At 35.1% G+C, this 27889-nt stretch overlaps 1 protein-coding gene and 1 pseudogene across 1 annotated transcript; one reads left to right on the forward strand and one right to left on the reverse strand.

The window, feature by feature from the left end:
* The first annotated feature begins 3355 nt into the window (after positions 1-3355).
* Positions 3356-14658, forward strand: LOC147558642 (uncharacterized; annotated as a pseudogene).
* A 7487-nt stretch (positions 14659-22145) lies between these two features.
* Positions 22146-25199, reverse strand: LOC147558643 (receptor-like protein EIX2). Its single transcript, XM_086659042.1, has one exon. It carries the CDS (start codon positions 25197-25199, stop codon positions 22146-22148), a length of 3054 nt encoding a protein of 1017 aa, XP_086515168.1.
* Positions 25200-27889: the final 2690 nt, after the last annotated feature.

Here is a 27889-nt window from a genome sequence, read left to right on the forward strand (position 1 = left end):
TTGGTAGTCTCAACTTCCTTGTCTGATGATGAAACCGCTACAGATCCGGTGACCATGTTACCCTGTAGCACATATAGGCCATTCTTCTTCAACCCTTTCATAACTTTAAGACTCCCCTTAGAAATTCGAAGCACACCACCTTCACCGGTATACTTGCAACCATTATCATCCAGAGTTCCTAAAGAAATTAGATTTCTCTTCAAATCTGAAACATGTTTGATGTATGTTATAGTCCTCACAACACCATCGTGCATCTTGATCTGAATAGTACCAATACCAACCACCTTACAGAGAGCGTCGTTTCTAATTAACACCTTCCCACCATTAATGGTCGTGTTAGTGGAAAATCATTCCCTATGAGGACATACATGAAATGTACAACCAATATTCAAAAGTCACCTATCTTCAGCGAAGTAGGCATTGATAGCCAGAACCATAGCTTCATCACATTCTTCAATGATTGCCAAGACATTACCATCATCTTCTTCTTCGATGACTACTGCCTCATCTGGTTTCTTTTTAAGCTCAGGACAATTCTTCTTGAAGTGTCCCTCCTTCTTACAATTAAAGCATATGTACTTCCTAGGTTTCGATTTAGACCTATACCGGCCCTTCCCATTGCCTAGATGCTGCGACATTCCCCTTACAACCAAACCACCTCCTGAACTGCTTTCTTCCATTGACCTTCGTCTCAACTCCTTATAGTTCAATGCGGCTTTAACATCCTTCAATGTCGTAGTTGTTTCACTAGACATAAAAGAATCAACAAAACTTTCATATGATGGTGGCAGGGATGCAAGCAATAATACTGCATTATCATCATCTTCGAATTTGACATCTATGTTTGCCAAATCCAATAATACTCGGCTTATTTCATCCATATGGTCTTTCAATGATTCCCCTTCTAACATCTGAAAATAAATAATTTTTTCTTTAGATACAAACGATTAGGTAGAGATTTCTTCATATACTTTGCCTCCAGCTTACCTCATATCCCATCGGTTGTAATTTCCGTCACTACTTCCCGCAAGACCTCATTGCTTAAACACAACAAAATCTGTCCATGAGATCTTCATTCTCTTCTTCTGATAGTGATTCAACGAGTGCAACCTTCTCATTCAACGTTTTCAACAAACCCTGTTAAACTAATACTGCTTACATCTTAATCTTCCTAAGATTAAAATCATTAATTCCATCGAACTTCTCTATCTCGTATTTCACCATCACAGAAACATGAAAACCTTAGCTCTAACACCGGTTTTTTATGACAATTAGGGTTTAATATAATAAAAAACAAGTAATCCAATAAAAAACAATAAGAAATAAAGAACGATCACACAAAACATAAGAGATTTACGTTGTTCGGTTGGTGAGACCTACTCCACAACGACAACGGCGCGATGATTTCCACTATGATAAGCAAACAAGTTACACAAGAGATTCGTGAGGATTAGACTACTGATATCTCCTAGTGTTTTATTTTATACAACCACTTAAACCCTAATCCCACCGCCTCACCGACTTTTTCTTTCTAAATCCGAAATACACATGGATACGCAAACACTAATAACCGATATAATCCTAGCTCTGCATTCCTGCTCTGTCTCGGAGTCCAGCTCTGCCTCGGAGTTCTGATACGCATACCAGTAGGTTGGCGGGTCGTAAACCGGGTTCAATATCAACCCATATTCAAGCTACTTCCAACATAATCTCTGAAAGTGGAAACTTGTAAAAGCTTGACTTTAAATAGGATTTACCCTACCTTGAGACACAAAAACGTTCTTCCCTTTTTGGTTGATGGGAACTGTTACGAGGATCCTGTCCGAACAATTCTTCCTAGCCGAATAGTAGGTGACCCCGACTGAGGGCGTATTCAGTCTTGATCTTGGTAAGCTAGAAGAATTATCTTGCTATATTGCCTTGTTTCGTGTGCATAATGATATTTATGTATTTATGTATATATGTAACACTTACAACTATTGATATATTAAACTCTTGATGTGTGTGGTGGGGGCAGGATGTCTAGATATCCTACTGAGCTGACCTTCGGGTTATCTCATTCCTTTTTGTTTTCGTTCAGTTGCTGGTACTGGTGGCCCGGAGTGACACAGTTTACTTCGATGACTCACATTATGTATGCTCAATATAGTTTTTATTATATTTTTCAACTTACGATTTTATCACAACGTTAATATTATATATGTATTACCTTGAATAGTTAGGGTCGTACTCTCACTTGTTTGTGATTTTACATATGTAAATAGTATGCACCTTGTCACTTTTAATGTGATGTTATTGTTATGTTCAAGTTTATGGAAATCATATATGAATGTTTGACATGTTTTTCAAGTTTGATATGTTCGATTTATAGAGGAGACTCTGTCCAAATTCATCTTTTATGAATTGTTCATATACATGAATTCAAGTTGTTTCTCTTTTTATGTAAACTATTTTGGGTTACACGTTTTCTAAGCATATTTTCAAAGCTTTAAATATATTTGATTTTCAGTTGTGTTTGTTCTTGATTTGTAACCCGTGATGAGAGTTTCGACTTGGGTTTATATTCGAAATTGGTTTGAGTGAGAACTAGACCGAGTTCCTTTTATAAACTGTCGGGTAAACCGTGAATGACCAACCAAAATTCAAATTACGAGCAGTTATTTAATGGGGTTTAGTGAGAGAAAGAGAAAGCGACCTAGAGAGAAACAATGAGAGATAGAGGGACAAGGGGATAGATATAAATTGTGGGAGAGGGGGAGAAACTGAGACAGAGGGCCACCGTGATTGAGATAGGAGATGAGAGGAGAGAGAAGAGGTGGCAATGGTGTGTTGGAAAAAATGAACAATTATTATGTAAAGGTAATTTAATTTAAATATACTTTATTTTGAAAATAACATTTGAATTTTAAATTTATGTCTACTAGTTTTTGTATTTGAATTATAAGTTTTATTTCAAATTAAGAAGACGTATCTCTACAACTTTAACTACTTTTATGAAAGGTTGCAAACTTTCATAAAAGTTGTTTCATTCTTTATAAATAATAGAATTAACAAGAGAACACTTCACTTAGAAAATCAGAAATATCTTTTTATTCTATAATAAACTCTTAGCCAAATCTTGATTGTTCTTGTGCTCCTTAAGTAAATCCTCACATATTACTTTGTGCAGATTTACATAAGGCTTGTCATATCTTGGGAGGTAATTTGCTCATAACCTATAAGTAATCTCAAGTGGAGAGGGAGCAAATATTGCTTTAAGGAATGTGTATTTAAATACACGTTTCAAGTCTCTACAATCCCTACATTAATTTGTGGTATTACTAAATTTTTCTAACAATCTTAAAGCAATATTTTGATGGAGACCGAGACTACTATGGCAATTATTAAATTAATGAATCAAGATTTGGTGAATAGATCGTTTTGGTGGTACTAATTTTACTCGTTGGCAAGACAAACTGAAATTTCTTTTAACTGCTTTGAAAGTGTTCTATATTCTTGATCCTACACTGAAATCAATTCCTGAACCAAGCGAAGAAGATACTAATGAATTAAAGGATGAAAGAAAGAAGAGAGAAGAAGATGAACTTATTTGTAGAGGTCATATTTTAAATGCTTTGTCTGATCGATTGTATGATCTCTATACGGATACTCGTTCTGCCAAAGATATTTGGAATGTTCTAGAATTTAAATATAAGGCTGAAGAAGAAGGTACGAAAAAATTTCTTACTTCTAAATATTTTGATTTTAAGATGTTTGATGATAAACCTATTTTACCCCAAATTCATGAATTACAAATTATTGTAAATAAAATGAGAGTTGTCAAAATTGACATTCCTGAGTCTTTTCAAGTTGGTGCAATTATAGCAAAATTACCACCAAGTTGGAAAAACTATAGGAATAGGATTCTTCACAAAACCGAAGATTTTACATTGGAGGAAATCCAAAAACATCTTCGGATAGAAGAAGAATCAAGGTCAAGAGACAACAAGGTGGAGAATGATATTGGCATATCTAAAGCCAACATGGTGAAAAAATCAAATCATCCCAAGAAGTATAAAGAAAAATTTTCGGGTCCGAAGAAGGTTCAAGGAAAATTTAAAAAGACTTTCCAAGCCATGAAGAAACCTAAAGGTTGTTTTGTATGTGGAAAAGTGGGACATTATGCTCGAGATTGTAAATTTCGTAAGGAACAAATACAAGAGGCAAATGCAATAAATGAAGAGATTGTTGCGGTTTTAAACGAAATCAATGCAATTCATGGAAAAGTTCCAGGATGGTGGTATGATACATGTGCCACGGTTCATGTATCATATGATAGATCAATATTCAAAACCAATGATTTAATAAATGATGGTCAAGAAATTCAAATGGGAAATGAAGTGCGTTCTAAAGTACTTGGTAAAGGTAATGTTGAACTTGTATTCACATCGGGAAAGAAAATTACTTTATCAAATGTACTTCATGTTCCTGATATGAATAGAAACCTAGTAAGTGGTGACTTATTGGGAAAACCTGGAATAAAGTCGGTGTATGAATCGGGCAAATTAATTTTGTCTAAAAATGGTGTATTTGTTGGGAAAGGTTATTCTTGTGATGGAATGGTGAAACTATGTACTATGGAAAATAAAATTAATAATAATATTATATCTTCTACTTATATGCATGATTCTTTTAATTTGTGGCATAATAGATTAGCACATATTGGTGTGAGTTCTATTAAAAGAATGGTTAAATGTGGTTTATTATCATGTGATACTAACAACTTGAATAAATGTGAAGTATGTATAAAGTCTAAAATGGTGAAGAACCCATTTCAAAGTGTTACTAGAACTTCAAACATTTTAGACTTAATACATACCGACATTTGTGAATTAAATGGAATTTTAACTAGAGGAGACAAACGATACTTTATTACTTTTATAGATGACTAGGCATAGCCCGTGCCTCCGGCACGATGAAAATCCTAATTATAGTGCGATCATATTTATATTTTTTTGTTAAGCATTGTTTACTATCTTTTCTAGCTTGAGTTCGACAACTTTTTTTTTAAGTGAATGAACATGTGAGAATCATATAATATAGAGATGCATAAATTGATTATCGTTTAATATGAAGACGTATAGTTTGAGGATTGAGAGCAAATGTGTGGAGATATTTTTAAAGACGACAAGTTGAAGAAAAAATGTGTGATATGGAGTAAAGCATTTAATTTTTTGCTCCGGGCATGTTTCTTAAGAGTAAGACGGACAATATATATGCTCAGTTATTAGGAAAAATTGAACTCAAATAATTTTATTAAAATTAAAAATAAAAATTGTCATAAATTGAAATTTATAGTAAATAATTTTATTACAAAGAAGACAACATATACGTGTTAAATTTTGTCAGTTCTTGTTACATATTTATCTATTTTATCATGGATAATTGTATAATGTTAAAGCAACATTCCATCTTATTTACAAAGATTCCCTCAAAAACACAGGTATGATATTTCCTTTTCTCTTTCAGCATGAACACTATTACCTGTTCGAGTGAAAGAAGTAGAAGAAAAGAGAATGTATAACCAAAACTATAACAGATTGTAGTAAAGATTAAAATTTTTACTCATATTAGTGAAGTGTGAAAGAAGAAGAAGAAAAGAGAAAGTATAGCTAGATATTAGGACAGGCCGTAATCACGACTGAAATTTGTATTAGTATTATTAGTGCATAACTCGAATTTAAGTAAGAAGCAATAAGCAATAGTTGTTCATTCTTGACCATTGGAATTTAGGTATATCTTATATGTGCCCAAATATCTGTTGGCCTAGATCGACATTCACATCATAATTTGTGTACGATTCATCTAATACGACATTTGTATAAGATTCGTATTATAAGCAACATATAATAAACAAATAAGGAATAAATGTAATGGTACCCTAGTAACATTGTATTCTCATCCCTGTAAATATTACAACGATTAAGAGAGTTTTAGTCAATCTTAATTTCAATATTGGCTAAATTGAGTTGTTAAACTTACGGTTTGCTTCTAAAGTGCTAAGAATCCACTCTATATATGCTGAGTTATAAAAAAAATGTTGAATAATGGAGGAGGAAACACTTGCGTTAACTAACAATCGAATGAACTAAGTTGGTGTGCTTTAGTTGAGAATGAATCAGGTTTTTATGGAGAAATTAGAGTAGCCTAAAGTCCAAAACCAATCTATTGATGAATATAAAATTTTCAGGAGAGAGTTAATGAAATTTTTTTGTGGTAGAAAGAGAAGTTTCTGGGGAATGAAATTTGAATGATACAATGAATAAGGGAGATTAACTCAAAAGGATGATGAACAATCATGGAGTATTTGATATCGGGGCTCTACTAATTAAAAGAAAATGATGAACAATCATGGAGTTGTCGATCTAGTTGACAACTTTTCTATCTTTTGTCTTAGTCCTAGTCACAGCCAAGTTGTATTGTACTATAGGGAGTATTTGATATCAGGGCTCCTACTAATTAAAAGAAAATGACGAACAATCAAGGAGTTGTCGATCGAGTTGACAATTTTTCTATATTTTGATGGTAGAATATATTTTGATGGTCTTTTTCCATGAATTTTAATTAACAAATAAAACTTAATTAGTTTTGAACGAACAAAAACTTCTTTTTAGAAAGTAAAAGTATAGTCTTAATAAATTTCTCAAATTAATCTTATTAAATTTGTCAAAATTGAAGAACTTAGGAAGAGACATGGTAAGGGTTAATTAAAATTAGGGAGATTATATTAGAACTAAGTTTAAAGATACCAGATCATTACAAATTAGATAGATACAAAAATGCATCTAGTTTGATTTAAACAAAAAGATAAAAGAAAATTTATCCAAAGTACAAAAATCTAAGGGAGAAAAGAGTGTAAAATTATTCATGTAAATGTAACACCATACACACAAACATGAATAAACTTCAAACATTAATTTTGTTTGATTTGAACAAAAAGATAAAAGAAAATTTATCCGAAGTACAAAAATCGAAGGGAGAGAAGAGTATAAAATTATTCATGTAAATGTAACATCACACATACAAACATGAATAAACTTCAAACATTAATTTTGTTTGTGCATAAAGTGAAATTTCCCATTTTGTGATATGCTTCAACAAAAAAAAATTCTTCATGCAACTTTGTAACTTATTTGTTGTTGGAGGAGTAGAGGAGGTTTAAAAAAACCATTAAAATTTTGTGAGAGTACTTATGGGGGTTTATGAAGGAAGAATTGTTGGTTAGAATTCCATTAAATTTTTGAGTCTATAGACCAAAAATAGGGTCCTAATAGGAGATTTAATCCTCTATAATCCTAAAAAGGATTTAAAAACCAAATTAATCATCATAAAAGAGATCTAGTCCATTTGTATTCATCTCGAGAGAAATATCAAATCTCTATAATATTTAATCCTTATTAATACCTATTATAACCTTTCCATATATTTTGTAACCGTTTTTGCTAAAATAATCATGTATATATCATTTCCTTAATTGTCTCCATCTTTCTCTCTCCAATCAGAATTATAATGAAAGAAATATTAACAAATCTAATATGTAACCGTAATATAGTATATCTCATTTTCAAGAACATTAACCTAGTTGTTTAACCACTATTAACATCAGAACTCTACATTCATCTCCATTAAACTTATCGAAGATCAATTCTTGAAGGTAATTATTTTTGCTAAAATCATAATGAGAACATTCATTTGTAAGATTTCGTTTTTGTTTTCATGTATTTGATATTACTGTTTTGTATTTAGATTCATTTTTAAGATCTAATAATTAATTTTTTAAACTGTATCAAATTGTTATGTATTATTTCTGAAAAAACGATTCAATTGTAGATCTTTCTCATAATATATATTTCCATCTTTGATAGATCTGAAATTGAAGTCTAAACTTCTCTCTCTCTCTCTAAAATTTTAATATCAATAATGAAATCTTTGATCTTTATATCATATTTAATGTTTTATTGAATCTAGGTATGTTCTATATCTTTCAATTTTCGTGGTATGTATCTTAAGATTTTCGTTTAATCATTACTGAAGTTTTTTTCAGATCAGATTCATCTTCACTGACGGACTCAGATTTGCGGTATATTCAGATTCATTGTTTTCTCTGGATATAAAGTACATGTACTTTACGCGTACTTTTTTCACAAAACAGTTGCCGTTTATAGTACAATAAATGTTCCAAAAATTATATGTAATTTATTGCACATTATACATATTTTTTCACATAACAGTGACCTTGTGATTCGAACTAACGTTATGTTTGTCTTCTAACACATTATGAAGTTTAACAAACAGTATGCATAATTTATTCCATTATACATGTCGTTTCTAGTAAATTGTTTGTTTTGTTAACAAATGTATATGTTTTCTTTTTGCAATTTTGTTGTTACTTATGGAATTTGCTACTGAAGTTGGTCATTTGTTTCCTGGTGGTGCAAAATCATTTGGATATGTTGTTCGACAATATAGTGTAAATGTTGTTTGTCCTGCTCAAGACTACATATGCTCTTCGACAATATAGTGTAAACGATTTTTTGGTAACAGAATGTAAACGATGTGTAATGTAAAAGAAATTATGTGTTATGTAATAGAAAGTATGTGTAATTTACTGAACAAGGCCCAAATACATTTGATAAATTACGTTGTATACTTGACTAATGATGGTTTATTCGTCATAAATAATACATAATTTACGTATTTGTTTCATAATTTGTATTCGATTTGTATTTATGTATGAGTAAAAAAGAAAACAAATGTTGCTTTAATGTTCCCAGAAAAATATACTAATTCCAAAACTGAAAGTTAAGTGAGAGAAAGTGATATATATGTTTTGTATATTAACCCCCAAATCACGCTAAATTGATCCTAGATTGATTCAGATAATAGGAAAGAGAAAATTTGATTTCCAAATCTGTTTAGAGGAGAGAGAAATTATGATTTGTTTCTATCTTTTTTTTTCTAATAAATCTCCATATTTTTGGCTAATAAATCTCCATATTAAATCTGTAAAGAAGAGAGAGAAAATTGATTTGGGAAAGTTTAGATTTTGTTTCTAAACAGATTATAGAAGAGGGAGAAATTTTCGTGAGAATCTAACTGTTTTTTCCTAAATTTATCCTAAAATCAAGGTACATTAAACCGATTGAAATCCCAAATGAAGTAGGTTTAGAGAGAGAAAGTGTCTTTATGAAGATTGGTATCCAATCTGTTTCGGCTGAATAAAGATCCCCCACAAATCACGCCCACGGGTTTTGGGAAAGTTTCCTAAAACCCTCGTAAATTCAAAAAACCCGGGGTTTTTTGATTTGGGATACATTTGGTATTACCCAATAAATTAGCCATACTTTATACCCTTCTTGTAAAAGGACCAAAAATCCATAATCTAAGAAGAGTGGTCTATAAACCTATTATCAAATTAATTTTGGTCTATATACCCATGGACTCAATTCCATTATATAGAATGAGTTAAGGAATGTGATTGGTTGGGAGGGTTATAAAATGTCATTACATCTAAGTAAGCAATTATGGAGGGTTAATACAAAGTAAATTAAATACATGTATGTCTTCCAATCTAGTTGGCAGATTTTCTTTTTTTCTTGTCCTAGTCAGCTTGTCCTAGTCACAACCAAGCTGTTTTGTAATATAGATTGTTCTAGGTATACTTATGTTTACTTGTTAAAAAATAAAAGTGATGTTTTTAAAATTTATAAGGCGGAAGTAGAAAACCAATTAGAAAAGAAAATTATAATAGGATACGTTACATAAGGAGGATTGAAAATAGGAGATCCGGCGGTCAAGATAAGTTGCAGAAATAATATACGTGTAAGTTGCAGAAATAATATACGTGTGTAACACGTGTATGTACGTGACGGATCGAGAAGACGGGATCCGACGATCAAGAAGAATTCAGAATATATTTGAAGATACGTGAAGATATTAGAAGATATGTTAAGATATGTAATATTAGTATAATATATTCAGAATATCTCTTGTAACTATCTAATGGTAATATTAGATAGATTTTGTATTATTTCCTAGTTTAGTAATCAGAAACTAGGAAACCCTAAACCCTAAGTCATCTATAAATAGGAGAGGGTTCTAGGATTCAAACTCATCGAGTTATGTCTGACCAATGTAACCGATCAAACCCACATACAATTGTATGTGGTGAATTAATAATAAAGAATTATTTCTCCGTGGATGTAGGTCTTGAGTAATCGACCGAACCACGTTAAATTATCGTGTCTTTACTTTATATCCATATCTCCGATTATCATATAATCGTGAATTTAACATAATATCATGAGCAGGTTATGTGTTCATGTTTTATGCTTCCGCAAATTTCCGACGATTTTTTTTCGTTGTAATTACGTAATCGATAAGTTACTTCGTCGATTTTTTTTCCAAGTTAATCTTGTGACTATTTATCATCTTGATTACACTTCTAACATGGGGTTACAAAGAAAAGAAAAGTGTCATAACGACAATAAAAGAAAAAAAAGTTGAAACCTTCATGGTTGGTTCGGGAAAGAAGGTATGTTCTAGATTTAATTTCCAATTTTTTCATTATTTTTGGATATTTTTTTACCACTTTTAGGTTAGAAACCAATTCTGTCCCGTTCTGGTTCTAATTCGAGACCCAAAACACACCAAATCCGGTCTCTTACATACCAGAATAGACCTATCCAGATTGATAATTGGAATAACGTTGTCAAGACCCGGAACAGATTTATCCTGGTCAATCCTAACCAGGAACAAACCCGTCCCGGTTTGGAACCAAAATTTCCTTTTGGTTCCCGACTTATCACTTATCTTCTCCGGCGACTTCCATCTAGGGCTTACGGCCGATCGTTTTTTCGGCTTGTTTTGTTCACCAGATGCATACCAGACTCTGACTAAGTCGGATAGGACCATAATATATTCCCTCCGATCGATTTACCTTCCGATTTGATAGAGAATCGGTCGTGTTTCCCCTTGGTATTCAACCACCGCCGGCGACTCTCTCTCTAGAATATTACATCGGCTGCCAAGATAAAGGTTTCATCGGCTGTTGCATCTTATCGCAAATTGTTCTAGACGAATCCTAGACCTAGTAGGTCTCTTTTTCCCTTCGGGCGACATCATCATCGTGATCTTCTTCAACCCTTCACGTTACCGGAATATCTTCTCGCCGGAACCCTAGATTGACAAGAATTCGAGATAACATCACTTTCTGTCTCTCTCGACCCTGTTGAACGAGTCAACGAATTTGACCCGTGACCACCTTGACCGAAGTCTTTAAGACTTTGGTGTTTCAGTCAATTGTTTTTATCTTGACCACTATTAGACTTGGCGTGCCTTTAGAAATTTCGTTAGGCCCGTCTATAACCAGGTTCTGTGCAACCCGTCACTAACCCGGCAAACAAACCCCCAAACCGGTTCCTTTTCTTCCGGCAAAATACAGCTCGCTTATGCAAAACCCTAAGGGTTATTTCCTCTCGGTCTGATTTGATTCGACCGAACTTATCGTTACCAATCGATTGATTCAATCGTTTGGACATCATATATTCACCACTAAAGATCTCCCTTTTAATTTGGTGATGAATACCAATTTTATAAGCCGAAAAGTCATATTTTCGGAGCTTCCTCTCTCTATAAATCAATCCATCAACGGTAATTCTTATATGTGTTTGATTATACCAATCATCGATTTGGATTCTCATACACATCACAGATGATCTATCTTGTGTAATTTTTTCAATTACCTTCTGATTTGGGAAACCCGATTTTGAGAAATTTCTCAATTTGGGTAAACCCTAATATAGAAGTTCCTAAATTTCTCCAAATTAAGTATTTGTGACAGTTTCTCATCCCACTGTTTTGTGACAGATTGTTTTGCCACAGTTTATCTGTCGGAAATTTATTTTGTGACAGACTTCTAATGTCACCTATCACCAACTTTTTCTAGTTGTGACACAATTTTTCTGTCACTTTCTCTTCTATTTGTGACACTAAAAATTGATTAATTTCATCTAATTTTCTTTCCGGATAAACCCGTGACATTTTCAAAGTCATACTTTGTTTATGACGATTTTATTTCTTTACCAAAATTTTGGACTTTTCTTTCGACGGAGAAAAAATTCCTATTTTGGATTTTCATTCCGGAATTCAACCGCGAAATTTTCATAATCATATATTTCTAATGATTATTTCCTTTCTTCCAATTCTATTTTGGATTTTTCCCACCAAATTATATTTTGGAATATTTTTTCACCTCATATAATATCTCTTCCACGAATAAAATGTCTCTATTTTTCATTCCAGAATTATATTCGCGGTCTTGTCTTTTTTGGCAATGAATTTCATGTCGACCATCGTTTTGGTTGTTTCTTATCCAATATTTTTTGGTATTCCGACAATGATTTCTTGTCGATTTTAAACAAAACAACATAATTTTGTTGTCACTCCTAAAGTTCATACTTGACGTTTTTATACGACAAGATATTGATCATCACAACCTTTTAGTTGTTGACATTTTCTTCATACAATGACCAACTTTACATACATGAGAAAAATACATGTAGTTTCGTTGTCATTGATTTTCGCTCAACTTTTTGACCGCAACTACCAACCTTTTGGTTGTGACTTAATCATCGTTCAATCATCTTCCAATGAATCCACAATCCAAGAGTTGCAAGAAGACGAATGCGACGAATCAAGAAGTATTTTCTTTTTCTCTCTCCAAGTCGGACACTTCAAAATTTACGTGCTCCAACTTGCGGGGGGGTAATAGGATACGTTACATAAGGAGGATCGAAAATAGGAGATCCGGCGGTCAAGATAAGTTGCAGAAATAATATACGTGTGTAACACGTGTATGTACGTGACGGATCGAGAAGACGGGATCCGACGATCAAGAAGAATTCAGAATATATTTGAAGATACGTGAAGATATTATAAGATATGTGAAGATATGTAATATTAGTATAATATATTCAGAATATCACTTGTAACTATCTAATGGTAATATTAGATAGATTTTGTATTATTTCCTAGTTTAGTAATCAGAAACTAGGAAACCCTAAACCCTAAGTCATCTATAAATAGGAGAGGGTTCTAGGATTCAAACTCATCGAGTTATGTCTGACCAATGTAACCGATCAAACCCACATACAATTGTATGTGGTGAATTAATAATAAAGAATTATTTCTCCGTGGATGTAGGTCTTGAGTAATCGACCGAACCACGTTAAATTATCGTGTCTTTACTTTATATCCATATCTCCGATTATCATATAATCGTGAATTTAACAAATTAAGATAATTAGGAGTGATAGAGGCGGTGAATATTTTAGTGATGATTTTAATAAATTTTGTGAGACACATGGAATTATACATCAATGCACCGCACCCTTTACGCCTTAACAAAATGGCTTAGCCGAAAGAAAAAAAATCGTACTTTTGTTGAAATGGTAAATGCTATGTTATTATATGCTAAGTCATCATTTTCATTATGGGGGGAAGCAATTTTATCGGCTTGCCATATTTTAAATAGAATTCCTTCAAAGAATAATAAAAAATCTCCATATGAAATTTGGAGAGGAAAAAAACCAAACATTAACTATTTTAAAGTGTGGGGGTGTCTTGCCTATTGTAAAACTACTAATCCTAAAAGGACTAAGTTGGGGGCTAGGGCTATAAAGTGTATGTTTATTGGATATTCACAAAATAGCAAGGCCTATAGACTCTTGGATTTAGAGTCCAATGTTGTAATTGAATCAAGAGAAGTAGAATTTTTTGAGAACTTGTTATCTAGTGATAATAATTCTCAAATAGATATTCATCAAAATAAGTCTCAAAATGAGATATCTTCGAAAATTCTTGAACTTTTGTATGAACCTCGAAAAAGTCAAAGAAATAAGAAAAGAAAAAGATTTAGGTTTGGATCTATATGACTCTCAAAGAATTTCTTTCAATTTAGTTGAAGGAAATAGAGAAAATGTGATTAATGTGAGTCAAATCAATTTAGAAGTTGGAGATGATCCTAAATCTTTTAAAGAAGCAATGGCTTCTAGAGATTCGGCGTTTTGGAAGGAAGCTATTAATGATGAGATGGATTCAATTATGTCAAACCATACTTGGAAATTAGTTGATCTACCACCCGGTTCAAAGGCAATTGGTTCTGAATGGGTATTTAAAAAGAAATACGATACCAATGGTACACTTCAAACATTTAAGGCTAGATTAGTACCCAAGGGTTTTCGACAAAAAGAAGGAATAGATTATTTTGACACATATGCACCCGTAGCTAGAATTACTTCTATTAGATTAATGTTTGCTATTGCATCTATTCATAACCTTCATGTGCATCAAATGGACGTAAAAACCGCATTCTTAAATGGAGACCTTAATGAGGAGGTCTATATGGAACAACCGGAAGGATTTATTCTTCAAGGAAATGAACATAAAGTATGCAAACCTGAAAAATCCTTATACGGTTTAAAACAAGCTCCTAAACAATGGCATAATAAATTTGATAGTGTTATTACTTTAAATGGTTTTAAACATAATAGTGCGGATAAATGTTTGTATTTCAAAACTTGTGATAGATATACAATTATTATTTGTCAATCTCATTAAAATGAAAGATCTTGGAGAAGTTGACACTATTTTGGGTATAAAAATTAAGAAAAATAGTGGGGGTTATTCTTTATGTCAATCTCATTATATTGAAAAAGTACTTAACAAATTTAGTTATCTTAATATAAAAGAGACTCATACCCCATTTGATCCCACTATCAAATTAATTCAAAATAGTGAAAGAACGGTTGCTCAACTTGAGTATGCAAGTGTTATCGGAAGTCTTATGTATGCGACACAATGCACAAGACCGGATATAGCATATGCAGTAAGTAAATTAAGTAGATATACAAGTAACCCAAGTATTGCACATTGGAAAACAATCAAAAGAGTTTTAGGTTATTGTAAGAGGCAGTTTCTAAAAATTGAAGAGGAGGTTTAAGAGGCAGCAATAGGCAGTTTCCAAATTGGGATGGTTTCCAATTTTTTGGCTCAATAGGAAGTTTCCAATTTTTTGGCTTATAATATATATAAATAGGGGTTGAGTGCTTTGTAATCAAAAAACCAACACAAGCAACAACAACTCTTCTTTAGAGAGAGCTAAAGAGAGAGAGCAAGTGAGAGAGAAATTTTTTGTTCATAGTTTTGAGCGGTGTTTAATTTCTCGGTTGTCGAAGATCTAGTATCGAAGGTTAAATTCTATACGGTACCATCTTGGGACGAACTTGCGGGTTGTGTTAGTCGTCTTCATCTATCCTTCAATAAAGATTTCTTGTTCGCCCGAGGACGTAGGCTTTAAAGCCGAACCTCGTTAAATTTCTGTTTGCATATTTAATTTTGACTTAGCTTTTCGATTCATCTTCATAATCGGATCAATTTCTAGGATAGGTTCGATAGCTTCCGCGACTTTTAGTTATAACAATTGGTACCAGAGCCTTGTTGAGATTGAACGAAGAGAAAATGGGATCGAGAAGTGGTACGGTCAAATCAGGGAAATATGAGATAGAGAAGTTCAATGGGAAAAACGATTTTTCTTATTGGCAGATGCAGATGAAGAATCTGTTAATCTCGCAGAAATTACATAAGACGTTGACGGGAAAGAAACCAGGAGATATGTCAGATGAGGATTGGGAAGAGTTAGATCTCGAAGCACGGGCTACCATTATGTTGTGTCTTGAGAGGGACGTGGCGTTCCTAGTAGACGAAGAAACAACGGCGGCGGGTGTGTGGTTAAAGCTAGAAAGCAGTTTCATGACGAAAACTTTAACGAATCGGGTCTACTTAAAATCCAAATTATTCACATGTAGAATGGAAGAGGGTTCTTCTATTCAGGAATATGTGAATAGGTTTGACAGGATTATCTCAGATTTGAAGGATATTGATGTTAAGGTTGAGGATGAGGACCAAGCCCTCATATTGTTACTTTCATTGCCTAAATCCTATGAGAACCTTGTTCAAACTTTGATGCTTGTTGGTGATAGTCTAAGCATGGAAGAGACGAGAAATTCGCTATTAGCGGATGACCTTCGTAAGGTTGCTAATAGCAGTATGGCGTCGGGTGGAGTAGACAAAGAACAAGCACAAGGGTTGTTTGTAACGAGGGGGAGGAGTAATGAAAGGGGAAAGGGAAAGGGCGGGAAATCTAGAGGCCCTTTCAAGAAAACGTGCTTTAGTTGTGGTGAGCTTGGCCACTTTAAAGCGGCTTGTCCAAAGAGAAAGTTGAAGCAAAAGAACGAAGGCTACAAGGAGAAACAAGAGATGCAAGAGGCGGGATACGTGTCAGAAGAGGCGGACGAATGTTTCTCGGTGACAGAGGTGTCTGAGAAGATCTTCGATAAGTGGATGCTTGATTCAGGGGCGTCACACCATATGTGCCCAAATAGGGAATGGTTTACTACCTATAGGAGTATAGATGGTGGTACAGTTATACTAGGTGATGATAGTATATGTAAAACTGTGGGACTCGGAACCATACGGATCAAGATGCACGATGGAGTGGTGAGAACATTGACGGACGTAAGACACATACCCGATTTGCGGAAAAATCTAATTTCCCTTGGTGTGTTGGAGCGGAACGGCTGTAAGATAATTATAGAGAATGGCTCCATAAAAGTCGTTAAGGGTTCTTTGGTGGTAATGAGAGGTACTCGTCACGGTAATTTATACAAACTTTTGGGGACAACAATTACTGGAGATGTAGCAGTAGGAATTAGTGGAAGGGATCCAATGGCTAGTACGAGGCTTTGGCATATGCGCCTTGGGCATATGTCAGAAAAGGGTCTATCTTTGATGTGCGGGAAAGGCTTGTTGAAGGACATGAAGAAGCCTTGCATGGATTTTTGTGAGCAGTGTGTGTTCGGGAAGGCACACAGGGTGACGTTCTCTACAAGCAAGCACAGGAGCAAAGAGGTGTTAGACTACGTACACACCGATGTCTGGGGACCGGCAAAGTTACCTTCCAAGGGTGGTTCCAGGTATTTTGTTACGTTCGTTGATGATCATTCGAGATTTATCTGGCTTTATTTTCTGAAGCATAAGAATGAGGTATTCAACACGTTCCTGGTGTGGAAAGCAATGGTTGAGAACAAAACTGGTCGAAAGCTGAAGACGTTAAGGTCGGATAATGGGACCGAGTACACGGATGGGGCATTCAAGGAGTTTTGTAATCAGGAAGGCATTGTGAGGCACTGGACAGTAGTAAACACACCTCAGCAGAATGGAGTCGCAGAGAGATTGAACCGTACACTACTTGAGAAGGCTAGATGTATGCGCTCCAATTCGGGACTAGGCGTAGAATGGTGGGCAGAATCTGTTGCTACAGCTTGTTATATTGTGAACAGGTCTCCACATTCTTCTTTAGATGGCGGCATACCTTACGAGGTGTGGTCAGGTGAACATGCAGATTACGGGAGACTTAAGGTTTTCGGTTGTACGGCCTATTACCATGTTAAAGGTAACAAACTTGACAATAGAGCAAAGAAGGCAATTTTCTTAGGATATGCTACAGGAGTCAAGGGTTATCGGCTATGGTGTACGGAAGACAAGAAGTTTGTAATCAGCAGAGATGTGGTGTTTGATGAGTCATCTATTGTAGCTATGGCGAAAGCTACGGTGCCTAATTGTGGTGATGTTGGGTCTACTAAAGCTCAAGTAGTGGAAGTAGAAGCCGAAGACCAACGGGTTTCTAGGAATCATGATCAGGTGGAGCATCAGGATAAAACTCAGGATGAGGAAATTGATGAACCCGATCATGAGGAGGTTCAAGGGGAAGGTACACAAGTTTTACAACAACAGCATCAGGATGTTTCGGTACACACTAGGCCGAAACGATTATATAAGCCGGTACAGAGGTTAGGGTCAGACAAACCTCTTAGGCATTACGGGCAGGCAAATGTGGTTGAATATGCACTCTCGGTGGAAGACGACGAGCCGGTCACCTTCAAACAAGCTATTACCGCGGAGGAAAGAGAGAGTTGGTTGGTTGCTATGCAAGAAGAGATGGAGTCTCTTCACAAGAACAAGACATGGGAGGTTGTCCCATTGCTCGAAGGTAAGTCTGTTATTGGTTGTAAATGGGTGTACAAGAAGAAAGAGGATTCTTCCGAAATCAAGGGTACAAGGTATAAGGCAAGACTAGTGGCCAAGGGTTATGCACAGAAAGAAGGGGTCGACTACAATGAGATTTTCTCACCAGTCGTGAAACATACTTCTATTCGGGTGCTATTGAGTATTGTTGCTCACAGTGATCTTGAGCTGGAACAACTCGATGTTAAAACCGCCTTCTTGCACGGTGATTTGGAAGAAGAAATTTATATGGCTCAACCTGAGGGATACAAGGTTGAGGGTAAAGAAAATCAAGTATGTCGTTTGAGGAAGTCTCTTTACGGATTGAAACAATCCCCTCGCCAATGGTACAAACGATTTGATTTTTTCATGCTAAAGCATGGTTTTCGCAGAAGTGACTATGATTGTTGTGTATACATCAAGAACCTTCGCGAAGGTGACTTTATTTATCTCCTTTTTTATGTGGATGACATGCTTATTGCTTCTGCATGGTGGAGATAGATAAGTTGAAATCTCAACTCAGTCAAGAGTTTGAGATGAAAGACATGGGCGCTGCAAAGAAGATACTGGGAATGGAGATTAAGAGAGAGCGGTCAAGTAAGAAGCTGTACTTGAATCAGAAAGGTTACATTGAACGAGTAGTTTCTCGATTCGGGATGCCGAATGCGAAGGCGGTGTCAACACCTTTGGCACCACACTTCAGGCTCTCGGGAAAACAATCTCCCACTACTACGGTGGAGAAGGATCAAATGGATCGTGTACCGTATGCTAGTGCAGTTGGCAGTTTGATGTACGCTATGGTGTGTACTCGTCCGGATATTTCACAGGCAGTCAGTGTGGTTAGTAGGTTTATGGCAAACCCGGGGAAGACACATTGGGAAGCTGTGAAGTGGGTCTTGAGGTACTTGAAAGGTACCGTTGATACGGGTTTGTGCTTTGGTGGAGACACATGTCAGGTAAGCGGTTATGTTGACTCGGATTATGCTGGCGATCTAGATAGAAGACGATCTACTACTGGTTATGTATTTAAGGTACATGGTGCTCCAGTTAGTTGGCGATCGATGTTACAATCTACAGTTGCGTTATCTACTACGGAGGCCGAGTATATGGCTATGGCCGAGGGTGTGAAGGAAGCATTGTGGTTGTGGGGTCTTCTGGATGATCTAGGGATTAAGCAAGAGTGCGTGGATGTATGGTGTGATAGTCAAAGTGCGATCCACTTGGCGAAGAATCAGGTTCACCATGCTCGCACTAAGCATATCGATGTCAGGTATCACTTTGTACGAGATGTCATAGAGGAAGGTGATGTTTCTCTCATGAAGGTACACACAGATGAGAATCCCGCTGACATGTTGACTAAAGTGGTGACATGTAGCAAGTTTCAGCATTGTCTGGAATTGCTACAAATCGGCTCGTGTTAAGTTTCCCGAAAGGGCGTAATGGCGACAAGATAATCTTTATGTGAAGGGTTGGTAGAACTACGGTAGGCTTGATCCTGTAAAAGGGTACGTAGGCAACCATGGTCATATGGTGCAGTCGGATGAAGTTACAAAAGGAAGATATATCTTACAAGGAGTATCCTGGTGTTCGTCCAAAATTTGAAGTATATCAAATTGTGTACGAGGTGGAGAATTGTAAGAGGCAGTTTCTAAAAATTGAAGAGGAGGTTTAAGAGGCAGCAATAGGCAGTTTCCAAATTGGGATGGTTTCCAATTTTTTGGCTCAATAGGCAGTTTCCAATTTTTTGGCTTATAATATATATAAATAGGGGTTGAGTGCTTTGTAATCAAAAAACAAACACAAGCAACAACAACTCTTCTTTAGAGAGAGCTAAAGAGAGAGAGCAAGTGAGAGAGAAATTTTTTGTTCATAGTTTTGAGCGGTGTTTAATTTCTCGGTTGTCGAAGATCTAGTATAGAAGGTTAAATTCTATACGGTACCATCTTGGGACGAACTTGCGGGTTGTGTTAGTCGTCTTCATCTATCCTTCAATAAAGATTTCTTGTTCGCCCGAGGACGTAGGCTTTAAAGCCGAACCTCGTTAAATTTCTGTTTGCATATTTGATTTTGACTTAGCTTTTCGATTCATCTTCATAATCGGATCAATTTCTAGGATAGGTTCGATAGCTTCCGCGACTTTTAGTTATAACAATTATCTTAAAAAGACTAAAGATTTAAACCTACAATATTCAAAATTTCCTGAAATTTTGGAAGAATATTCAGATGCAAGTTGGATATCTAGTGGAGATGATAAAAAATCAACCACGGGTTGGATATTTACTTTTGGTGGTGGAGCAATTTCTTGGGGATCCAAGAAACAAACTTGTATAACTCATTCTACTATGGAATCCGAATTCATAGCATTAGCGGCAACGGGAAAAGAAGCTGAGTGGTTAAGAGACCTACTCATTGAGATTCCGTTCATCAAAAAACCAATTCCACCCGTTTCAATATTTTGTGATAGTCAAGCCACATTAGCACGTGCATATAGTGGAGTATATAGTGGCAAGTCTAGACATATTAGTTTACGACACGAGTATGTAAAACAATTAATTCAAGATGGAATTATTTCGATTTCATTTGTGAGATCAAATCAAAATCTAGCGGATCCTTTTACCAAACCTCTACCAAGAGATATGGTAAAATCAACATCTAGTGGGATGGGGTTGAAACTCTTAAATTAAAAGTCACCAATGATGGCAACCCAACCTAATACTAAGAAATAACTAGTCTTAGGTTCAATGGGTAACAACAAGTTATTGATAAGTGACTAGTGCAACACTTTAATTTATATATAACCCCATTAAAGATGAAAAGTGTTGGTTGCTACGAAGTAAGTTTGAGTTTAATACTCTTAATGAAGTTCAGTCGATAATGACAAGTATCTCTAAAGTAGCAAAGATACTGAAAGAACTTCAACTATGTGAACTTAGAGGTGGTGTCGCCTCTCATTAGATTAGAGTTTGTCTAAGGATAATTCATGAAACCAAGAAGCACATGGCCATAAAAGTGCTAAGCGAGAATTGTGTGGAGCAAAAGAACAAATGTATTGTGTGTGTGGTGTAACCGGTTTTATCATAAGGAATAACTGGTTCAAAGCTACAAGCTACCTGAGATTTCGATAGAACTTTGTGCACTTAGACTAAGGTATGGTTCAAATCGAAAGATACCATATTTTATGCATTAATACTACCTAAATATATTTGGCTAAGTAGGTTTCTAATAAAATTGTTCAAGTGGGGGGTTGTTGGAAAAAATGAACAATTTATTATGTAAAGTTAATTTAATTTAAATATACTTTATTTTGAAAATAACATTTGAATTTTAAATTTATGTCTACTAGTTTTTGTATTTGAATTATAAGTATTATTTCAAATTAAGAAGATGTATCTCTACAACTTTAACTACTTTTATGAAAGGTTGCAAACTTTCATAAAAGTTGTTTCATTCTTTATAAATAAGAGAATTAACAAGAGAACACTTCACTTAGAAAATCAGAAATATCTTTTTATTCTATAATAAACTCTTAGCCAAATCTTGATTGTTCTTGTGCTCCTTAAGTAAATCCTCACATATTACTTTGTGCAGATTTACATAAGGCTTGTCATATCTTGGGAGGCAATTTGCTCATAACCTATAAGTAATCTCAAGTGGAGAGGGAGCAAATATTGCTTTAAGGAAAGTGTATTTAAATACACGTTTCAAGTCTCTACAATCCCTACATTAATTTGTGGTATTACTAAATTTTTCTAACATGGTGGTAGTGGGAAGTTGTGGTGGTGAAAGTGATAAAAAAGATGAAGATTAGGGAGCAATGTTTGATCAAGTTAATTTTTTGGCTGAAAAAAAAATATGTCCTGAAAATGCACAAATTACACATAAGAAAAAGAAAACTGTCACAACCTTAAGAACCAAAGTCTTATTCTTATTGAGATGGGTATGTTATTTAAAATATTCTTACCATGTCGATACATATTTCCAAACTACCGTGCACAAAAATTAAAAAACTTTTGTATCAAAGAAGTAACGAACCCAAAATAAAAATGTCTCCAAGATTGCTTCCAAAGTAACACCCCACAGAAACCCCAAAACCCTATTATAAATCCTAGCCATGCACTAATATAAAAATACTTCATCTCAAGCCAATCATCCTCCTCATCATCTTGTTTTCCTCTACCATATCCGGGCGCTTGAGCTTGTCCATCGTCATGTTTTCCTCTACCATATCCATGCGGTTGAGCTTGTCCATCGTAATTGCAGTTCTGGAGTGGAATACCACAGAGTTTTAGATTACCGACATAACTCAATTCAGTAAAACTTAGCAACTGGTTACTTGTAGGAATTTCGCCTGACAAGTAATTACATGACAAGTTCAAGTGATTTAGGAAATCCAAATCTGTAATGCTTTGAGGAATTTCACCCGAAAGTTTGTTGATTGAGAAATCAAGAGATTCCAATGTACTCATCTTGCCTATTTCGTCTGGGATCCCTCCTTCAAAAGAATTCTCAGATAAGTTCAAAAATCTCAACTCTTGAAGTGTTGTTAGATCTTGAGGAATCTCCCCAAATAAGTTGTTTCTAGAAAGATCTATGATTGTAACAAGTAAAAGAGAGTTACTGTACACATATTCTCTTCCATGCGTTACCAATGAAGCAGTTTCAACATAGCCTTGAATGGTGATGCTAAAATAGTCCCTAGGTTTTTGCTTCAAAGTCATGGCACTTAAATTGCTGAAACATCTTGGAATTGATCCTGATAAGTTGTTATGAGAAATATCCAATATTTGTAGTGAAGTGAGGCTACAAAGTGCCTCTGGAATACCACCATTGAACTTATTTTGACGCAACCTAAGAAGTATAAGGTTATAAAAGTCTGCTCCCAACCATGTTGATATGCTCCCACTGAATTTATTCTCACCAAGATCAATCACTATTAAATTGGTACAGTTTCGCAATGACTTAGGTAGTTCACCGGATAGAGAATTATTATCCAAATGCAAGGATTTTAATTGAACTAAAGAACCAATAGAGCTTGGAATTTTTCCAGATAAGTTGTTATGAGCGATATCCAATATTTTTAGTGAAGTGAGGTTACAAAGTGCTTTAGGAATACCACCAATGAACTTATTTTCACGCAACCTAAGAACTATAAGGTTTGAAAAGTTTGCTCCCAGCAATGTTGATATGCTTCCACCGAATCTATTCCCACCAAGATCAATTGTTACTAACCTAGTACAGTTTCTCAATGATCGAGGTAGTTCACCAGATAGAGAATTATTGCCCAAATGCAAGGATTGTAATTCAACTAAAGAACCAATAGAGCTAGGAATTTTTCCAGTTAAATTATTACTTTCCAAGTTTAGCGATGACAAATACGATGAGTTAAACCAACATTCTGGAATCTCTCCGTAAAGGGCGTTGTTTGAGAGATCAAGGACATCTAATCGATCCATTTCGCCAAACTCTCTATGACATAGGAATGAGGAAATAGGACCTGATAAGGAGTTGTGAGAAAGATCTAGTAGTGAAACACCAGATGATACAAGAGGTAGTGGGCCAATAAAATGGTTGGAACTCAAGTTAACTTCTGTTAAAGTAGAACTAAATTTCAATAACTTTGGTAATTCTCCAGTGAGTCTATTGTGGCCTAGATTTAAATTACCCATTCGAGAAGACATCTCCCAAAACCAAGTAGGAACTGTGCCGGATATTCTTGTGTTGGATAAATTAATATTCCATAAATCTTTTTGTGTTTTTAACCATTGGGGAAATCGAGATCCTATGTGACAATTTCTAAATGATAATCGTTCGAGTTGAAAAGGAGGTCTCCAAGTCGAGCTCAACTTTAAATCAACTGAATCAATTTCTAACTGTTTTAATCTTCGGAGATTGGCAAAGTGAACTTCAGTTACAACGCCCTGTAATTCATTACCAGAGACTAGTAATGTTTCTAAATTTGAGAGATGCCCTATTGTTTCTGGCAATGATCCATTCAATTCATTATTTTGAAGTCGTAAATCTTTTAATAATGATAATCTTCCTAACGACGAGGGAATTGAACCAGAAAAGGAGTTATCCTCGAGAAAGAGGTATTCGAGATTCTGCAATTTCCCCAATTGCTCAGGCAAAGGGCCAGATAGTTTGTTAACTGATAAATCCAACGACTTCAAGTTGCATAGATTTCCAATATCTTTTGAAATTGTTCCGTAGAAATTACTTTGACTGAGATGAAGTACTTCAAGTCTAGTAAGATTATATAACCATGCAGGTAATAATGAAGAATTAATATTGTTATGAGAAAGATCGAGAATTGAAAGAGATGTAAAGTTTATGTGTGGAAGAGTTGGTACTATGGATGAATCTAGATGACAGAAAGCAAGACGTAACTGGACTAAAGATGGGAACATGTTAATCACATGTAGCCACTTATGACTTACCTTGCTGAGGTTCACATAACTCATGTCGAGATGTTGAAGAGAAGAAAGATGAGAGAGCCATTGAAGATCACTAACATCTACCAGGTAGTTACCATTAATATCAAGAAAATGAAGATTGGATAAGTTTCCAAATTCCTGAGGAATCATTCCACCAAAATTTGCTCTGTGTAGATCGAGATATCTCAAATTACGGAGGGAGCCCAAGAAAGAAGGTATCTGAATACCCTCAAAGTCATTCAAACTTAAGTTCAAATCATATAAATATTTTAGTTGAAGCAGAGAAGGATTTAATTTACCACCTAGTGATAAGGATTGTAGATGAAGTTCAACAACATTTCCCGTTCTCGGATTGCAAAACACTCCTGTCCAATTGCAACATTCTTTACCATCCCAAGTTGATAATATATTCTTGTCATAAATACTTCTATTTTCAAAAAAATAATAAATATTATTTGGATATTTTAAATCTGCTCTGAAGGACATCAGAGCTTGTCTCTCCCTTTCCTTACAAACAAAACCAAAACTGAAGTTGTTGTAATTTGGTCTGAACAAGAAGTATGCAACAAGAAAGAAGATTAGAGAAATAGACCTCGACTCCATTATTACGTACTGAAATCAAAATCAGAAATTAATTGTGTTTTCAAACTGAATCGCATATATATATATATATATATATATATATATATATATATATATATATATATACAAACACACAAAAGCTAAAGCTTTTCCGCGTGGTAGGACCTCTCATATTGTATTCTATTTTCCAGCTGAATTGTCAATTTTCGAGTCAACAAGACCTTAAATCGGTAGTCGGTCTCAAGATTCCACTTTTTGTACAACCACTCAATTCTTCGTGGGGTGTAATATCTTAAGATGTTAGGGCCACAAAGAGAGTAATAAATAAGGTGGGAGATTGGGGGAAATAAGAAAGCTATCTGGGGTGCAAAATTTTAAAGGGCGAAAAACAAAAAAATTTAGCCAAACACACTCCCTTGTTGCTGACAGAATCCACCGCCCAGAGATTTCATCCACCAAAAATCCACCAAAAACTTTTGCCCAATTCATCTGTTATTTGAGAATATTGTCTGTTCTTTTGGATTGAGCTTCCCAACCCACAAATTTAGGGCATTTTCGGTATGGTTTCTGTTTCCAATGAGTGCAGACTTTAATGGATAATTATTGTGAAGTTATGAATGACCAAATAGATCAAATTATATTGGATGTACATTGACTTAGTTTGAATGAGTTCTTTCAATGACCGATGAACTTTCTACACAATCCGTTAATTTGCTTAGAGATTGTGTGTCTTTTTGTGGTTTGTTTGTTTGTTTGTTTTTTTTTTTCTTTTTTTTGTTGTTGACAGTTTCTTTTTTCTTTCTTGCGTTATCTTAATATAGTATAGACAACATAGTAACAAGTAAAGAAGAATGTAAATTAGGGAGTAATTCAGGGAGCTTAAACCCAAAGAGAGACCCTACCTTATAACCCTACGAAATCTTTTTACCATCTAAATTCTCCGACATAGAATTTTCTTAGAGAGATTCGCCGGTAAGCGGCGTTTGCACCGGATCGGTGACACAGTCGGGCGTGAAGGAAAGAGTCGACGCATGATTTCGCCTTTTCATGCTTCCAATTTAGAGGATGAGGCTTTTGCCTCCCCCGCCGGCTTCCGCAACACCCTTGCTACTCGATGCGCAACTGCACATCATCCACGCCCTGACGCGGCACTGACCAAATATCACGAGTAATAATGGGTTTGGAGTAATAATGGGTTTTGTAAGGAATCGTGGAAACTTTCGTGCCCTAATTCACCTAAGTACAACAAGCAGAGAGCATTTTTGCTAATCAAGCTTGGGTATTTTTAAGGTGCCTCTTTTTTCAGTGTTTACAGTTGAACATTGAAATGCCCCATATTACTAAAGCGTATTACACAGAAAAACCCTAGCCTGTCCAAATCTCTCTCCCTCTCCCAAATCTCTCTCCCTCTCCAAATCTCTCTCCCTCTCCTAATTCACCTAAGTACAACAAGCAAAGAGCATTTTTGCTAATCAAGCTTGGGTATTTATAAGGTGCCTCTTTTTTCAGTGTTTACAGTTGAACATTGAAATGCCCCATATTCCTAAAGCGTATTACACAGAAAAACCCTAGCCTGTCCAAATCTCTCTCCCTCTCCCAATTCTTCAGCCTTTTCGTTTTGTTGGAGGGAGATGTTTCATGTAAATTATACTAAGTAAGGGTGGATTTGGTAATGGTGATAACCGGCATTAATGGTGGACGCCGTTGGACTTGGAGTATGGTAGAAGCCGCCAGAATTCTGACGGAGATGAGAAGGGAAGAAGAATGAATGAAAAACAGGAAATTAATTAAAAGTGATGTTCGGAATTTGGAAGAAACAAAAATTTTTTGTTTCCACCCAAAACTTATTGTTCCAAAAATTTCTCTTATTTTCCAAAATCACCCACCATAAATGAGTATGGGTCCCTTAAACTTAAAAAGATTGTGACAATAAAATTAGTTGACACTTTTCTTTAGTATTTGTACTTCTCTACTTTGTTAAGTTTGATTATTCATCCACCCTCTCAAATCTCAATGGTTTGATTTGTCAAAAACAGCTAGCTAGTCAAGAAGACTCACCAGTATTTGTTGTGTTTTCTTGCGTTGGCATTTTTTTCTAGATGTACACTTGAGCTAGATTTTAATTCTCTTTAAGTGAATGAGTCTTTCCAGATAAAAAACTTCTCAAAATATCTCAATAATCCAAGTATCTGGTTGAGACTTACAAATATTGTGGAAGTATAATTGATGGGAGACTTTAAAATCTATTGCATTTTTTGACCTGTTAAATTTTGTCCTCTCAATGGGTTTTAGTGGTTTTGAAGTCTTACAAACTATTCACAAAAATGATTTTGAGATCGTATCTTGTGTCTTCTTCTTTATGTAGAAATTTCAAGACTAGCTAGTCACGAAGACTTTAATTGATAATTATTGTGAAGTTATGAATGACCAAATAGATCAAATTATATTGGATGTACATTGACTTAGTTTGAATGAGTTCTTTCAATGACCGATGAACTTTCTACAGAATCCGTTAATTTGCTTAGAGATTGTGTGTCTTTTTGTGGTTTGTTTGTTTGTTTTTTTTTACTTTTTTTTGTTGTTGACAGTTTTTCTTTCTTTCTTGCGTTATCTTAATATAGTAGAGACAACATAGTAACAAGTAAAGAAGAATGTAAACTAGGACCTTCTGGTGGGGAAAATCGCAACAGCCGTTCCCCGATACCAAATGC

Source organism: Eschscholzia californica, unplaced genomic scaffold (assembly GCF_041429995.1).
Source record: "Eschscholzia californica isolate CP2 unplaced genomic scaffold, dmEscCali1.0.p SCAF_2, whole genome shotgun sequence".
Taxonomy (NCBI): Eukaryota; Viridiplantae; Streptophyta; class Magnoliopsida; order Ranunculales; family Papaveraceae; genus Eschscholzia; species Eschscholzia californica.

Coding starts and splice junctions, on each gene's coding strand:
- LOC147558643 (XM_086659042.1), bottom strand. CDS start 25,199: ATGGAGTCGAGGTCTATTTCTCTAATCTTCTTTCTTGTTGCATACTTC.